The sequence below is a fragment of the Mobula birostris genome, chromosome 3, assembly GCF_030028105.1.
Source record: "Mobula birostris isolate sMobBir1 chromosome 3, sMobBir1.hap1, whole genome shotgun sequence".
Lineage (NCBI taxonomy): Eukaryota > Metazoa > Chordata > Chondrichthyes > Myliobatiformes > Myliobatidae > Mobula > Mobula birostris.
The window spans coordinates 122,399,488-122,417,074 of record NC_092372.1 but is presented as its reverse complement, the minus strand read 5'-3'; the positions used below and the strand labels follow the sequence as shown (position 1 = coordinate 122,417,074).

At 44.5% G+C, this 17,587-nt stretch overlaps 1 protein-coding gene across 5 annotated transcripts in view; it reads right to left on the bottom strand.

Moving 5' to 3' along the window:
- The window catches only part of etv7 (ETS variant transcription factor 7), an 81,384-nt gene extending 64,140 nt beyond the window's left edge, over window positions 1-17,244 (bottom strand). The window contains exons 1-2 of one of the 5 annotated variants that reach the window (XR_011885396.1): window positions 16,605-17,244; window positions 808-934 (exon numbers count right to left, since the gene is read on the bottom strand). Coding sequence is in view for 1 of the 5 variants with exons in the window: in XM_072253289.1 (XP_072109390.1) it covers window positions 808-934; window positions 16,605-16,637 (160 nt within the window). In the remaining 4 variants the exon portion in view is untranslated. Of the gene's footprint in view, window positions 1-89; window positions 334-807; window positions 935-16,604 lie in introns of those variants that run through there. The other 4 variants (XR_011885394.1, XR_011885395.1, XM_072253289.1 and 1 more) reach the window with 4 other exon arrangements.
- Between the last annotated feature and the right edge of the window lie 343 nt (window positions 17,245-17,587).

The following is a 17,587-nucleotide window of genomic DNA, read 5'->3' as shown; positions in this document are numbered from 1 at the left end:
TATTCAAAATTCTAATTTACATTTTTTTATAACTTGCACTGTACTGCTGCTGCAAAAAACAGATTTCTGAACGTAAGTGATAATTATACCTGATTCTGAAACTGACCATAACAGGAGTTCAGAGGGCGAATACCAAGTGTTAGGACTTCCACTTTAACCTTCCAGATCCTTGTCACCATCTGCAAGGCAGGATTGCAATGGAGTACCCCTCACTTGCTTGCTGTTCAAGAACTCAACATCAGACGGGTTGAGGCAGTCCACATGATTGGCATCCGGCCCTCCACTTTGGACGCTCTCCATCCCTGTGACTTGTGCGGTGGCATCTTCTACAGGCTGCAAAACAGCCATTTCAGTATTAACCTGGGAGCACCTGGCACACCTGTGAGACCTGCACAAGCAAGTAAGGCAGCAATGCACAGGAACGCCATCAGCTTCATGGACCCTCCTACATCTTTCACACACACACACACACACACACTTCACCAACCTTCATCTTCACCAATCTCAGTGTCAGAACTCTCATTCCAAAAGCACCGTGCAAATGTCTTCTACACAAGAAGTCCGAGGAGGCAGCTTACCTCCACCTGTTCAAGGTCTCTCAGCATTGAGGAATAAGTCAGTGCTACTCACTTCCCATAACTGCACAAAAATGCTCTGTGTGTATGTTAGGGGAAGGGAATATTGGGTCAGATACGGCACTGGGAATTCGTAGAGAGAATCAGATTCAAATACGTAGAGTTTAAGAATACGACTGTCAGCTCTAAGAGAGACACATGGCAAAGACTCCACCCACACGGTGGTACTCACTCAGTTTTCCAGGCACGTGGCTGAGATAGTCATGTGGGCAGCTGTAGACCGCAGGGGCTGGTCGGGACTGAGCTGAAGTAGGTGACCTTATTGAGCTGTGGGCAGGTACGGTGCATTCTTGCTCCTCCTAGCAAAACAAAAGCCCAGATTTGACAAAAGTGTCTGCAGTTCAATGACACCAACAAACGTAGTTCCACAGACCTCTCCTCTACAAGTTCAAGTTTGTTATCTGTACATAAACAGAGTACAATCTAATGAAAGAACATTCCTCCAGACCACGGTGTACCAACAATATACATACCACACACAGCACAAAAAACAAAATATTATCACAAATATAGTTCTGTGCAAAAGTTTTATGGAACTTCTTCTTCTTCATGTGCCTTGCACGTTACACGCTTGGGCGACCATGGCTCTCCACATTGAACGATCCCTTGCAGCGTCAATGACATCTCTCACACTTAGATCTGTTAGTTCTTTCACAGTGTCCATATATTTTCTTCTTTGCCTTCCTCTTCCGCATTTCCCAGGCATTCTATTTCTCCCTTTCTGATGACCTGGCCCAGGAATTTAAGTTTCCTCTCATTTAATGTTCTCATTAAAAATATAACCATATAACAATTACAGCACGGAAACAGGCCATCTCAGCCCTCCTAGTCCGTGCCAAACTCTTACTCTCACCTAGTCCCACTGACCTGCACTCAGCCCATAACCCTCCATTCCTTTCCTGTCTATCCAATTTAACTTTAAACGACAACATCGAACCTGCTTCAACCACTTCTGCTGGAAACTTGTTCCACACAGCTACCACTCTCTGAGTAAAGAAGTTTCCCCTCACGTTACCCCTAAACTTTTGCCCTTTAACTGTCAACTCATGTCCTCTTGTTTGAATCTCCCCCACTCTCAATGGAAAAAGCCTATCCACATCAATTCTATCAATCCCCCTCATAATTTTAAACACCTCAACCTTCTACACTCCAAAGAATAAAGACCTAACTTGTTCAACCTTGACCTTTTTGTATGGGCACGTTACCCTATCTCTATATGATATTTTCAGCATTCTTCTAAGAAACCACATTTCTGTTGCTTCTAAGTTTCTTTGGAGTTCTGGTGTTATAGTCTATGTTTCGGAAGCATACAGCAAGATTGACCAGATGTAACATTTTAGTAGCCTAAGCCTTGTTGTCATAGGAATGTGTCTGTCGGTAAATATGGGTTTCATATTTTGGAGCAACACACATCAAAGTTGCTGGTGAACGCAGCAGGCCAGGTAGCATCTGTAGGAAGAGGTACAGTCGATGTTTCGGGCCGAGACCCTTCGTCAGGACTAACTGAAGGAAGAGTTAGTAAGAGGAGGGGGAGGGGGAGATCCAAAATGATAGGAGAAGACAGGAGGGGGAGGGATGGAGCCAAGAGCTGGACAGGTGATTGGCAAAGGGGATACAAGAGGATCATGGGATGGGAGGCCCAGGGAGAAAGACGGGGGGGGGGGATGGAACCCAGAGGATGGGCAAGGGGTATAGTCAGAGGGACAGCGGGAGAAAAAGGAGAGTGAGAGAAAGAATGTGTGTATATAAATAAATAACGGATGGGGTATGAGGGGGAGGTGGGGCATTAGCCGAAGTTAGAGAAGTCAATGTTCATGGTTGGAGGCTACCCAGACGGAATATAAGGTGTTGTTCCTCCAACCTGAGTGTGGTTTCATCTTTACAGTAGAGGAGGGCGTGGATAGACATGTCAGAATGGGAATGGGATGTGGAATTAAAATGTGTGGCCACTGGGAGATCCTGCTTTCTCTGGCGGACAGAGCATAGGTGTTCAGCAAAGCGGTCTCCCAGTCTGCGTCGGGTCTCGCCAATATATAGAAGGCCACATCGGGAGCACCAGATGCAGTATATCACCCCAGCCGACTCACAGGTGAAGTGTCGCCTCACCTGGAAGGACTGTCTGGGGCCCTGAATGGTGGTAAGGGAGGAAGTGTAAGTTCATTTTTTGGAATTTGGTTTTGGCAATGGCAATTCTTTTTATTTCTACTTTACTTCTAGCATCTTGTGATATAAAGCTACCAAGGTAATTAAAGCTGGTCTTTTGTTCAACCTCTTGGTTAATGATGTACAATTGGCAGTTGGGAGTACCCTGCTGTTTTGATATTACCATACATTTGGTTTTTTTACAGTTGATGGTTAGACCAAAATCTGTACTTGTTTATACTACTTTGCCAAGGAGGATTTGTAGGTCTTCTGCAGCACTTGCTGTTAGGGTGGTATCGTCTGCATATCTTATATTGCTGATGTTAACATCTCCTATCTAGGTCTTTTATTTCTCTGAGAATCATTTCACTATAGATATTAAATAATTCCAGCGAGGCAACGCATTCTTGTCTAACTCCTCTTTGAATCTTAGTCCAACTGCTTATATTATCGTTAATCTTTGTCACCACCGTTTGGCTCCAATATAAATTTTGAAGCAGTTGTTGGTCCCTTCCGTCAATGTTTAGTTTAGTGAGAATTTGAAATAATTTTTCATGTTGCACTTTGTTGAATGCTTTAGTGAAATCAATAAAACATAAAAAGGCATCATTTTGATATTCAATTGCCCTTTCTGAAAGTATTCGTAGTTTGAAAATTCCATTCCTATTTCCTCTATCTTCAATAAACCCATATTGCAGCTTAGAAGTTTCTGGTCTTAATTTGTTTTTAATTCTACTCAGAACAATTCTCAACAAAATCTTTATTATGTGACTCATAAGACTGATTGTTCTATAATTTTTGCAGTCAATAGTTCCAGGAATTTTTGGCAGTGTTATAAGTACTGACTTCAAGAAATCACCAGAGAATACAGCAGACTCATATACGACATTAAACAGTTCAAAAAGAATACCTTTGCCCAGATCTTCTCGGGCTTATATCATTTCCACTGAAATTTCATCAGGTCCAGTGGCTTTACCATGTTTCATGCTTTTCATTGCTTTAGTTATTTCTTCTTTGGTAATAGGTAGGTCAGAATTAGGGTGTTTAATATCTGGGGGTTCCCCTCTATTATCCTCAAACAGCTGCTCCATATACTGAATCCACCTCTCACATACTTTATCTGGATCTTATGCATCCTGTGGAGGAGGTTTTCTTAATTCCAGTAATTTCCTTAATTTTCTTGTGCATTTCTTTGCTGTTGTTAATATGGCCTCTACTTCATTGCATTTTTGAGTCAGCCATTCTTCCTTTGCAATATTGCACAATTGTCTGGTCTGTCTGTCGAGTTCTCTTTATTGTACATTATTCTTCACTATCCTTCTTTGTTCCATCAGATCTAGAATTTCTTTGGTTATCTACCCCTTGTTGGTGTGTTGGATTTCTTGCACTGGGATTATCTCCTCTGCTGATTGCTGTATAGCATACTTAAATCCATCCCAAATAGATGTTGTTTCATTTTCGTTGAGGTGTTCTTCTCTCTCTCTCTCTCTCTCTCTGGCCATCCATCCCATAGGATGATGATGGTTCCTTTCAGTCAGTTAGTGGGGTGGTACCCCACTCCTCAGAAAGGAACAGCGTGTGCATGAGTGGAGATTAGGTGAGTAGGGGGTTGCACAGGTCCAGACCCACCCTCTGGACATCCCCTCCCGGATCCAGCAGCATGGTGGGTCCAAGACGGCTGGGGGAAGTTCTGTTGAAGTGAATGGCCAGACCAAGCTTCGATGCAAGGGATGCCCTTTCCGTGCTTCACGGCACGTGTTTGCTAGATGGCCGTTGACCCTACAAGAGGGTTCATCCACCCTTTGACAGGTCTCGTTTTTCATCCTGCAGGGTGTCTAGTCACCCTCCTCATCAGGCAAGCCTGGAGGGGGAGCCGGTTTAGTCGCCGACCACCCGACCATGCGACAGGTAGTACTGGGTTACATGGTACCAGCAGCACTCAGACGAGTGACCTGGTGTTCTTCTACAGCTGTCTTGAATTGTTGCTTAAGTATGCTATCTTTTTTAAGTTCTCCCAACATATACTTCTTTCTCTTTTTTCCACGTTTCAGTTTCTTTAATTGTGTTTTGATGGTAGCTATTACTGGATGGTGATCTGAACCACAGTCTGCTCCTGGGTAGGCTTTAGAATTTGTGGTATTATTTCTAAAGTGTTCATTAATGGTCATTAAACCTACTTTGTATCTGATTCCTTCTTCTATCTCCAGGGCTAATCCATGTACACAATCCACATGGATGGTTCCTATACCAAGTACTGGTGATCACTTGGTTGTTTCTGACACAGCAATCAGTAAACCTTTCTCCATTTTCATTTTTCTCCCCTAATCCAAAGGGTCTTATGATGTTATCAACCTTTTCCTGTCCAACTTTGGAGTTAAAATCTCCCATAACTAATTTTATATCCTGAAATTTACGTTGTTCATAAGCACTGTCGAGATCTTCATAGAACTTGTTGATATCCCCTTCATCCGCATCATTTGTTGGCATGTAGGTTTGGATTATGCTAATGTTAAAAAGGTTATCCCTTAACTTAACTAAAAGCAGCCAATCAGGTATCGCCCAATATCCCATGAGATATTTTGATACTTGTTTGTTTAAAATAATTCCAACTCCATACATATGCTGTTGACCTCCAAAATACATTATCAGAGAACTATTCTTAGTGAATTTGCACTGTCAGTCCATCTAATTTCTGACAGGCCAAAGATATCAACTTCCAACCTTTTCATTTCATTTAATGTGTTGTCCATCTTCCCTTTCTGGTAAAGTGTACGGATGTTCCATGTTGTTACCGTTAGCCTTTCCCTATTGCTTACAGTCTCTGGATGACGGTCTGGTGTCACCTGCAGCACATGACTACCCCTACCGAGTGAGGTGTTGTTCTGTTGATTAGAATCAACCCCATTCACATTGTTGTCTGGTTTCCTTCTTTTGTTTCTTTCCATGATTGACTAGGCATAAATTTCAACAGTGGTTTGCCGTTGCCTTCTGTTGCCGCAGTGCTCATCTAACTGGAGCATTTGACCTCTACTGGTGTTCCCAATTGGGAATCATACACTAGACGTCGCCCAACCTTTGCTGTTGTTGTACAAAGGCAATCCTCCACCAAAGCTTGGAATCCATCTCCCTGCTGCCGGAGACTTCAGTGATTTTAGGTGACACCACCACCATTGGTCTGGGTATTTTTCTGGCGCCAAACACTCGCCATAGACAGAGCTCCTTCAGCAAGACAGGGTGCACCCGGACCTAAGTCCTTCATGAAGGCGGAGCTCGCTTGGGTGGTAGAAGCCATATAATCACTATTGGCATTTCCTGATATTTAGTCAGGACCAACCACCCCATACACCCTGTCTTAGGCATATATATATATGTGACCACTGAGTGTAGGATGAATGCCAAGCTCTTCCTGTGTGATGTACTACTGAGTTCTTTATGCCTCTGAGAGTTCCTGTACACCACGAAATGGCCACTGAGTGGAGGATGAATGTGACCCTCTTCCTGTTGGATGTACAGCTGAGTCCTCGCTGTCTCTGAGGGCTCCCGCACACCACTTGTACAGGTGATAAACGAATTGGAATGTAGATCAGAGATTAATGCTTGGCTTGCCGATACTACTCACATTCCAGGAATAGAGTGAGAAACATTTCCCAACTGCAGGTAAATTTTCATAAATACAGATCCCTTAGTTTTACCCTGTCTTGGTCTTGTCAAGTTCCACAGCAGTCTGACCAACACCACATGACTGCCCATTAGCCAAATGGGTGTTGGGTAACTGACCCCCACAACTTTAAATTCCAAAGGTGTTGGAAACTCCTTAGAATAACACACACAGAATGCTGGATAAATTCAGTAGATCGGGCAGCAACTATCGAGAGGAACAAAGAGTCAATGTTTCAGGCCGACACACTTCATCAGGACTGGAAGGGAACGGGAAAGATGCTGGCTCTTTATTCCTTGTTTACTTAGAGATGCAGCCCAGCAACCCACCTATTTAACCCTAGCCTAATCACAGGACAATTTACAACGACCAATTAACCTACTAAACGGTACGTCTTTGGACTGTGGGGGGGAAACCAGAGCACCCAGAAGAAACCCACGTGGTCAGAGATAATGAAGAAACACCCTACAGACGATGCCAAAATTGAACTCCAAACTTCTCCACCCTGGGGTGTAATAGAATCACACTCACTGCTATGCTACCCTGGCACCCCAATTCCTTAAACGTCGACTCTTTATTCATTTCCATAGATGCTGAGCTCCTCCAGTATTTTGTATTTGTCGGACTAGATTTCCAGCATCTGCAGAATCTTGAGTTTACGTGGTATCTCATCTGATGCTAATCACGATGTGACATGGTACTACATTCATGAGACCCAAGGTAAACTAGGGGACCTCTTCATCAATCACCTTTGTTCCATCCATCGCAAATTGCAAGATCTCCCGATGGCCACCCAGTTCAACTGAACTTCCAGTTCCCATTCCCAATCCAACATCTCAGTCCAAGTTCTCCTCTACTGCCATGATGAGGCTACAATCAGGGTGGAGGAGCAACATCTCATATTCTCTCTGGGCAGCCTCTAATCTGATGTCATGAAAATCAATTTCTCTAACCAAATAATTTCTTCCTCCTCTGCCTTCTCTCTTTTTCCATTCCCCATTCTGGCTCCCCTGCTCCTCATTTGACCATCATCCATCCGGTTCTTCTCCTCCTTCCCTTTCTCCTACAATCCACTCCCCTCCCCTATCAGATTCCTTCTTCCTCAGCCATTCACCTCTTCCACCTATCACTTTCCAGCTTCTTACTTCATCCCCATAAAACGGTTGGCCAGTGGGAAATGCTGCTAGTTGCGGATGGAGCGGAGGTGCTCAGCAACATAGTCCCCCAATCTATGTCAGGTCTCACCAATGCAGAGGAGGCCACATCGGGAGCACCGGACAGATCAGGCGACCCCAGCAGATTCACAGGTGAAATGTTGCCTCACCTGGAAGGACTGCTTGGGGGCCTGAATGGAGGTGTGGGAGCTGGCAAATGGGCAGCTGGGGCACTTCTTCTCCTTCCAGGGATAAATGCCAGGAGGGAGATTAGTGCGGGGGGGGGGATGGGAATGAATGGAGAAGAGAATGATGAATGGAGCAATCCCCCTGGAAAGTGGAGAGTTGGGGGGAGATAAAGATGTGTTCGGTGGTAGGATTTAGTTGAAGATGGCGGAAGTTGTGGAGAATGATATGTTGGATGCGGAGGCTCATGTGGTGATAGGTAAGGACAAGAGGAATTCTATCCCTGTTAAGGTGGCCAGAAGATGGGATAGGGTTTCTCGCATTACTGGATCCCTGTGACAGGGCCATGGAGTGATAGGGTGATAAGGTTTGCCCTGTGAATAGATTAAACAGGCAGGGTTCGTACCAGAAGGGCCAGATGTGATCTCATTGCAAAGGCAAATACGGGGATGATATTTCCCTTAGTTGGGATAGCACGAATCAGAAGTCACTGTCTCCAGACAAAAAGTTGGCCACCATGGATGGAAATGAGGAAAAATACCTTTATTCAGAGAGTACTCAATGTATAGAGTTCTCAGCCTCAGAGACCTGTAAGGGGTCAGTCACCAAGGATTATGTCATCTGATATCATACTTTATTGTTTCCCTGATAACTTTAGGAAATCATTCAACCCACTGCAGTTCACTTCAATCTCCACATTCCTCTATAACCCATACTTTTCCCACGATCCCATTAACTCCCTCCAATATTCTTTTACCCTCCACTTGGGGAAGTAACAGCAGCCAAAGACACCCAAGAACGGTGACTCCTTTGGGATGTTGGAAGGAAACTAGAGCAATAAGTGTTAATGCATTTGGCCATGAGGAGGATGGGCCAATTCCGGGATCCAACATGGACAGCAGCAGCCCTGCCCACTTCAACACAATGACTGATGGATCTGGGAACGCTGAGGAAACCCCGGAGTGTGGAGTCAGTGCAGGAATACAGAACTGAACCACAAGGTTACTCCTGATCCGTTCAGATGGAGGAGCAGGTGCAAGCAGCCACACAACAAACTTTCGACTCTCTAATCTCTTTCCTCTTCATGATGTGCTACACTTCAAATTTTTGTATCATCTGTTCCATTTAATGACACATCCAACAAGTGGTGTACAGGAACTCTCAAGAGACACTGAGGACCCAACTGTACATCCCACAGGAAGGGTGTTGCATTCATCCTACACTCAGTGGCCACTTTATCAGGTACACCTGTACACCTGCTCATTAATGCAAATATCTATTTAGCCAATCGTGTGGCAGAAACTCAGTGCAGAAAAGCATGCAGACATGGTCAAAAGGCTCAGGGCAAACTGCAGAATGGAGAAGATATGTGACATAAGTAACCTTGACCACAAAGTGATTGTTGGTGCCAGATGGGGTGGTTTGAGTATCTCAGAAACTACCAGTCTCCTCGGATTTTCATGCATAATTCTTTACTGAGAATGGTGTAAACAACAAAAAGCATCCAGTGAGTGGCAGTTCTGTGGATGGAAAGGCTTTGGTGATGAGAGAGGTCAGAGGAGAATGGCCACACTGGTCCAAGCTGACAGTAACGCAAATAACCACACATTACAACAGTGGTGTGCAGAAGAGCATCTCTGAACACACATGATCAATCTTAAAGTGGATGGGCTACAGCAGCAGAAAACTACCAAGAACTTTATTATGTACAACAGATACACTGAGGGTTTTATTCAGAACAGGAGGCACTGGCCACTGAGTGTTCATTTCATTAGTTACAGGAGATACTGAGTGTACGATTCATTAGTTACAGGAGATAACGAGTGTATGTTTCATTAGTTACAGGAGATACTGAGTGTTGGATTCATTAGTTACAGGAGATAACGAGTGTATGTTTCATTAGTTACAGGAGATACTGAGTGTACGTTTCGTTAGTTACACGAGATACTGAGTGTACGATTCATTAGTTACAGGAGATACTGAGTGTTCGTTTCGTTAGTTACAGGAGATACTGAGTGTTCGTTTCATTAGTTACAGGAGATACTGAGTGTTCGTTTCATTAGTTACAGGAGATACTGAGTGTACATTTCATTAGTTACACGAGATACTGAGTGTTCATTTCATTAGTTACAGGAGATACTGAGTGTATGATTTGTTTGTCACAGGAGATACTGAGTGTTCATTTCATTAGTTACAAGGGATACTGAGTGTTCATTTCATTAGTTACAGGAGATACTGAGTGTACAGTTCGTTAGTTACAGGAGGTACTGAGTGTACATTTTGTTAGTTACAGGAGGTACTGAGTGTACGTTTCGTTAGATACAGGAGGTACTGAGTGTACATTTCGTTGGTTCAAGGAGGTACTGAGTGTTCATTTCATTAGTTACAGGAGATACAGAGTGTTCATTTCATTAGTTACAGGAGATACCGAGTGTTGGATTCATTAGTTACAGGAGATACTGAGTGTACGTTTCGTTAGTTACAGGAGATACTGAGTGTATGTTTCATTAGCTACAGTGGACACTGAGTGTTCATTTCATTAGTTACAGGAGATACTGAGTGTACGTTTCAATAGTTACAGTAGATACTAAGTGTACGTTTCATTAGTTACAGGAGGTACTGAGTGTTCATTTCATTAGTTACAGGAGAAACTGAGTGTACGTTTTGTTACTTAGAGGAGATCGTGAGTGTACATTTCGTTAGTTACAGGAAAAACTGAGTGTACGTTTCGTTAGTTACAGGAGATGGTTTGTGTACGTTTTGTTAGTTATAGGAGATACTGAGTGTACATTTCGTTAGTTACAGGAGCTGGTGAGAGTATGCTTCGTTAGTTACAGGAGTTACTGAGTGTACATTTCATTAGTTACAGGAGGTACTGAGTGTTCATTTCATCAGTTACAGGAGGTACGGAGTGTTCATTTCATTAGTTACAGGAGATACTGAGTGTACGTTTCGTCAGTTACAGGAGAAACTGAGCGTACGTTTCGTTAGTTACAGGAGATCGTTTCGTTATTTACAGGAGAAACTGAGTGTACATTTTGTTAGTTACAGAAGATGGTGAGTGTACATTTCGTTAGTTACAGGAGATACTGAGTGTACGTTTCATTAGTTACAGGAGTTACTGAGTGTACATTTCATTAGTTACAGGATTTACTGAGTGTACGTTTCATTAGTTACAGGAGTTACTGAGTGTACATTTCATTAGTTACTGGAGGTACTGAGTGTACGTTTCGTTCGTTAAAGGAGGTACTGAGTGTTCATTTCGTTAGTTACAGGAGATGGTGAGTGTATATTTCATTAGTTATAGGAGTTACTGCGTGTACATTTCGTTAGTTACAGGAGTTACTGAGTGCACATTTCGTTAGTTACAGGAGACACTGAGTGTACGTTTTGTTAGCTAATGGTGACACTGAGTGTTCGTTTCGTTAGTGACAAGAGATACTGAGTGCACATTTCATTAGTTACAGGAATAACTGAGTAAACATTTCATTAGTTACAGGAGGTACTGAGTGTTCATTTCATTAGTTACAGGAGATACTGAGTGTACGTTTCATTAGTTACAGTAGATACTGAGTGTACGTTTCATTAGTTACAGGAGGTAATGAGTGTTCATTTCATTAGTTACAGGAGAAAGTGAGTGTACGTTTCGTTACTTAGAGGAGATGGTGAGTGTACGTTTCGTTAGTTACAGGAGAAACTGAGTGTACGTTTCGTTAGTTACAGGAGATGGTGTGTGTACATTTGGTTAATTACAGGAGATACTGAGTGTACATTTCATTAGTTACAGGAGCTGGTGAGAGTACTTTTATTAGTTATAGGAGTTACTGAGTGTATGTTTCGTTAGTTACAGGAGGTACTGTGTGTTCATTTCATAAGTTACAGGAGGTACTGAGTGGACGTTTCATTAGTTACAGGAGATACTGAGTGTACGTTTCATTATTTACAGGAGATACTGAGTGTACGATTCATTGGTTACAGGAGATACTGAGTGTATGTTTCATTAGTTACAGGAGATACTGAGTGTTCGTTTCATTAGTTACAAGAGATACTGTGTATACGTTTCATTAGTTACACGAGATACTGAGTGTTCATTTCATTAGTTACAGGAGATACTGAGTGTACATTTCATTAGTTACAGGAGATACTGAGTGTACGATTCATTTGTTACAGGAGATACTGAGTGTTCATTTCATTAGTTACAGGAGGTACTCAGTGGACGTTTCATTAGTTACAGGAGGTACTGAGTGCACGTTTTGTTAGTTCCAGGAGGTACTGAGTGTACGTTTCATTAGTTGCAAGGGATACTGAGTGTTCATTTCATTAGTTACAGGAGATACTGAGTGTACAGTTCGTTAGTTACAGGAGCTGGTGAGAGTACTTTTATTAGTTACAGGAGGTACCAAGTGGACGTTTCATTAGTTACAGGAGATATTGAGCGTACGTTTCATTAGTTACAGGAGATATTGAGCGTACGTTTCATTAGTTACAGGAGATACTGGGTGTTCATTTCATTAGTTACAGGAGATACTGAGTGTACGATTCATTGGTTACAGGAGATACTGAGTGAACGTTTCGTTAGTTACAGGAGATACTGAGTGTACGTTTCGTTAGTTACAGGAGATACAGAGTGTTCATTTCATTAGTTACAGGAGATGGTGAGTGTTCATTTCATTAGTTACAGGAGTTACTGAGTGTACGTTTCATTAGTTACAGGAGACACTGAGTGTTCATTTCATTAGTTACAGGAGTTAGGGAGTGTATGTTTCGTCAGTTACAGGAGGTACTGAGTGTTCATTTCATTAGTTACAGGAGATACTGAGTGTATGTTTCGTTAGTTACAGGAGGTACTGAGTGTAGGTTTCATTGGTTACAGGAGATACTGAGTGTACGTTTCGTTAGTTACAGGAGATAGTGAGTGTTCATTTCATTAGTTACAGGAGATACTGAGTGTACGTTTCGTTAGTTACAGGAGGTACTGAGTGTATGTTTTGTTAGTTACAGGAGGTACTGAGTGTACGTTTCGTTAGTTACAGGAGATACTGAGTGTACGTTTCGTTAGTTACAGGAGATAGTGATTGTTCATTTCATTAGTTACAGGAGATACCGAGTGTACATTTCGTTAGTTACAGGAGTTACTGAGTGTACGTTTCATTGGTTACAGGAGTTACTGAGTGTTCATTTCATTAGTTCCAGGATATACTGAGTGTACGTTTCGTTAGTTACAGGAGATACTGAGTGTACGTTTCGTTAGTTACAGGAGGTACTGAGTGTACGTTTTGTTAGTTACAGGAGGTACTGAGTGTACGTTTCGTTAGTTACAGGAGATACTGAGTGTACGTTTCGTTAGTTACAGGAGATAGTGATTGTTCATTTCATTAGTTACAGGAGATACCGAGTGTACATTTCGTTAGTTACAGGAGTTACTGAGTGTACGTTTCATTGGTTACAGGGGATACTGAGTGTTCATTTCATTAGTTCCAGGATATACTGAGTGTACATTTCATCAGTTAATGAGACCATGCATCAGGAATGAGAGTGTGGAACAGGGTTAGCCAACCTAAAAAGATGAGAGGGAGGTGTGAGATGAGGTGATGGGGGGCATAGGTGGATCAAAAGGAGGAGAGAAATGCAGATAGGTGGGGGAGGGAAGGGAGTGACAGATGCTGGAAGGTATTGGGTGAAATCAGGTGGGAAAAGGATGATGGGCAGGGGGAACGTGATGGAGAAGTAAATCGAAAGGGTAGGGCTAGGGAGAAGAAACCCACGTGGACAGGTGAGTGGGTGATGGGCAAATGGAGCCCGCGGGGGTGCGGTGGGGAGTGGGGTGGTGGGGGAGTACTCAAGGTAATTGGCAGGAGGGTGCAAAAGGCAAACAAGGTGAGAGAGACCCTAGGTGCACCAGTCGGAGTGGGAACAGAACAGAGAGGTGACCTGGAATGGATAACTGAACGTTCATACCATTGGGCTGTAGGGAAAGGCGGTGTTGCCTTTTTGTGTGTTTGGACTGTCCGTGGAAGTGGAAAGAACTGAGGATGGAAGGGCAGTTGAAATGACGGGAAGTCCAGGTGGCTGTTGCGTTTCAAGTTCAAGCTCTCCACAGAACAGTTATCCAGACTGCATTCATTCTCACCGATATAGAGGAGGCCACATCAAGAGCACCAAATGCAGTAAATCTGTCAGAGGAGATGCAGGTGAATTCCTACCTCACCTGCAAAGGCTGTTTCTATCCCTGGATGGTGGTGAAGGAGCTGATGTGGAGGCGAGTAATGGACCTCCTCGGGTAGCAGAGAAAAATGCCCCGGTGGGGAGGGATGAGTGGACGGGGGAGTCAAAATGAGAGAGGGGTCCCTGCAGAAAGCAGAAAGAGTGATGAGGGGAAGATGTGCAAGGTGGCTGTGTCCCGTTAGGGCTCGTGGAAGTGGCAAAGGATGATTTGCTGAATATGGAGTCTGATTAGGTTGAAGGTGAAGAACAAAGGAATGCCCAATTCTGTCTGGGAGGGGGAGACAGCCAGAAAATGGAGAAGATGAAAGTGAGGGCTCCATCATCTATGGCAGAGGAGCGAACATGTTTCCTGAAATATAAGGGTATTTCACAAGTCCTGGAACAGAAATCCTCATCTTGTGAACCGTGGTGGCGAAGACAGGGAAACTGAAAGGGTTGACATCCTCACACCAGACACATTGGAAAGGGTTAGTCTAGGCAGCAGTGGAGTCGATGGGTTTATAGAAAGTGTCTGTTTATCTCCTGAGATGGAGTGTTCCAAAAGGGGAGAGAGCTGTCAGAAATGTTCTAAGTGAGAAAGATTCAGAATCAGGTTTATTATCATGAATATATGTGGTGAAAGCAGTAGTACATTAAATTACTATGTCACATTAAGAAATATATATTAAAATAATGTGCAAAAGGAGAGCTAGTGTTCATAGTCCATCCAGAAATCGGATGGCAGAGGGGAAGAAGCTGTTCCTGAATGGTTGAGTGTGGGTTTTCAGGCTCCTGTACCTCCTCCCTGGTGGTAGCAATGAGAAGAGGCCATGCCCTGGGTGGCAAGACTCCCTATCCAAGAAAGCCACCTCGACTTCCTGAGGAGACGGAGGTCCTTTGCAGTATACAGGCCTCATCTTCACATGTTCTACCAGTCTGTTGTCACCGGTACAATCTTCAAAGTGGTGGTGTGCTGGGGTGGTGGCATCAACATGGATGATGCCAACAGGCTCAATAAGCTGATTAGAAAGGCTGGCTCTGTTATAGGGGTCAAACTGGACACACTGGAGGCTGTGGTAGAACAAATGATCCTATGGAAAATCCTGGCAATTCTGGACAATGTTTCTCACCCTCTGCATGCCACCTTGGCTGAACAGAGGAGCATTTTCAGTAACAGACTAAGACAACTGCGCTGCTCCAACGAGCGATATATGAGGTCATTCTTACCCTCGGCCATGAGGATCTATAATAAGTCAACCTATAGCCAGGGAAGTGATGACCCCCCCTCCTGTAAGACTGTTATTAACCCCTGCTTACCAGAGCTCTGTTTACCACACCCTGTTACCGCGGACACTGCAATACCACCATCGCTTCGTATCTGGACGGTGTGAATGTGCACCCATTATTGTGTAATATTATGATAATATTATACGGTAATAATATTACTATCTTTTATCGGTGTGAACTTGTACATCTTATTTTTAAGGTTAACTTTTTTATTCTTTCTTACTTCTCTTCTGATATTTGAATATCTGTGCACTTGTAATACTACTGTGACACTTTAATTTCCTTTGGGATCAACAAAGTATCTTATCTATCTATCTGTGGATAGTTGGATAGAGGTCAGCGGCAAAGCTGATAGAACTGACCAGTTGCAACGCCAATACCTTCCTCAGTGTCGTGGAGAAAGAGTGCTGCACCTTTCATCTACGAGAAGTGGGGGATGGACCAAGAAGTTGTGGAGGGAGATCTCGGAGTGTTCAGGGGGGGTATGCACTGACGGGTTCGCCTTTCCCTCTTCCTCACCCCGGAAAATATGGAAGCTAAAAAGTGGCTCCAAACTGCACCGAAAATTTGGTAAAAATCAATCGCCGGTCTCTCCCTGCCTTCGTCTTAGCTGTGTTTTGTCATACGCAGTCCAATTTCCAACGTCCCCCGCACAACGGGGTGAATGGTGAGGTAGTTTTTAGACAGCTAACCACCGGACTCTCTCAGAGACACATCCTCGCTAGGAGGTACATTAACGGGACCGGGAAGACAGCCTCAGCTGTCCCGGGGGGGCTTAGGACTCGGATCGGAAGTCGCGATTTCATTAGAGAAGGAACTCTGCGCCTGCTACACCCCTCCTTCCTTCTCCCCTCCCCTCCCCTCCTTTTCCTCTCTCCTCCCCGCCGCTTCGTTTTGCCAAGCTCAGGCCGGTTAAACGCGCTACTCCACAGCCGGGAATGTACCGTCTGCGGGAGCCGGGGTGGAGAGAGGTGAACCGGGTGACACAACCCCCACCCCACCCACATCCATTCAGGACACGTTCCCTGTTTCCGCCAAAGTCAGGCTCCGGGGTCGGGGAATGGGGTGACCGGGAATAAACTGCGGGGGTTACGCTAGGAGAGCGATCCCTGAGGAACCGGTCAAGTGACGTCCGTGGGGAGGGAAAGAGATTCCGGAGAGAAGCGGGGAGAGCAAGAAAGCCGGAGGGTGGGATCTCGAGGGACTGGGTCAGGTTGTAGGCAGGGTCTTCCCGAGGGCCGGGTAGCGTGGGTCACAGGTAGGTAGGGTGGTCTCCCGAGGGATCGAGACGGGGCTGTTCCCGAGGGGTTGGGGGTGGGGTGATTATTCACCACTTACCTTGAGGCAGGGAGCTCGCTCACAGTTTGTCATGGTCCTTCGGCCAGTTTAAACCAGGCGAAACAAAAATATTTATAAAGTTCTCCTAGTGGCCTCCCCGCGGTCTCCCGGGGTAACGCCGGGCACATTAAAATCGCGGGGAGAAAGAGCGAAAGCCCCGGCTCCGAACAGTCACATAGCCCGCAGCTCAATTCTTCCGGGAAACAAAATCGAAAGCACCGGATCTGGACAAGAGGCGTGTGAGAGAGCGACACTTCCTTGGGGAACGGCTAAGAGCCATTCAACAGGTAGGCAGGCCAATCACCTGAGGCTGGGCGACTGAGACTAGCTGCCCGAACCCGGGCCAGATAAACAACGCCAAGTTTTGGAATAGATTCACAACTAGCCACTGGCAACCAGAACACTTAATGGCGATGGTGTTACACACAGACACACGCAGAACATACAAGTCTGTCAGTGACAAGTAATAATACAAAGTCCTGTCAACAATAGAAGGTTAACAGGGAATAAACAGACCGGCGGAGAACTGGCCCAAGTGGTAGAAAGAAAGAAATTACTCATTGACTGAGTGAAACCAGAAGTTTCTGGGAATATTTCAGCGTCTATCGAGAGAGAAACGCGGATTTTTCCACCGGCGGTGCAGTGGGCACAGCGCCGTTTCGCAGTTCCGGCGAGTCGGCGACCCGAGTTCGACCCTGACCTCTGTACATGGTGTCTTCTGTCTGTACGCGTTGTTCTCCTGCAGGCTTGTGGGTCGGCTGGTCACTCACGGCAGATTCCCCCTTTGTATCAGGCTGAATGGTAAAGTTTGGGAAGGTTGATCGAAAGAATGAAAAGAAACGTGCAAAGGGGCGGTGGATGGTCAGGACTCGATAGGGTTGAAGACATTAAATTCACAAGAAACTCTAAGTTGCTGAGAGAAAGGATCGAGGGAGACATGCACAGTTTGGGAGAAAGGGCAAAGAAGTGGCTGGTGGAATACA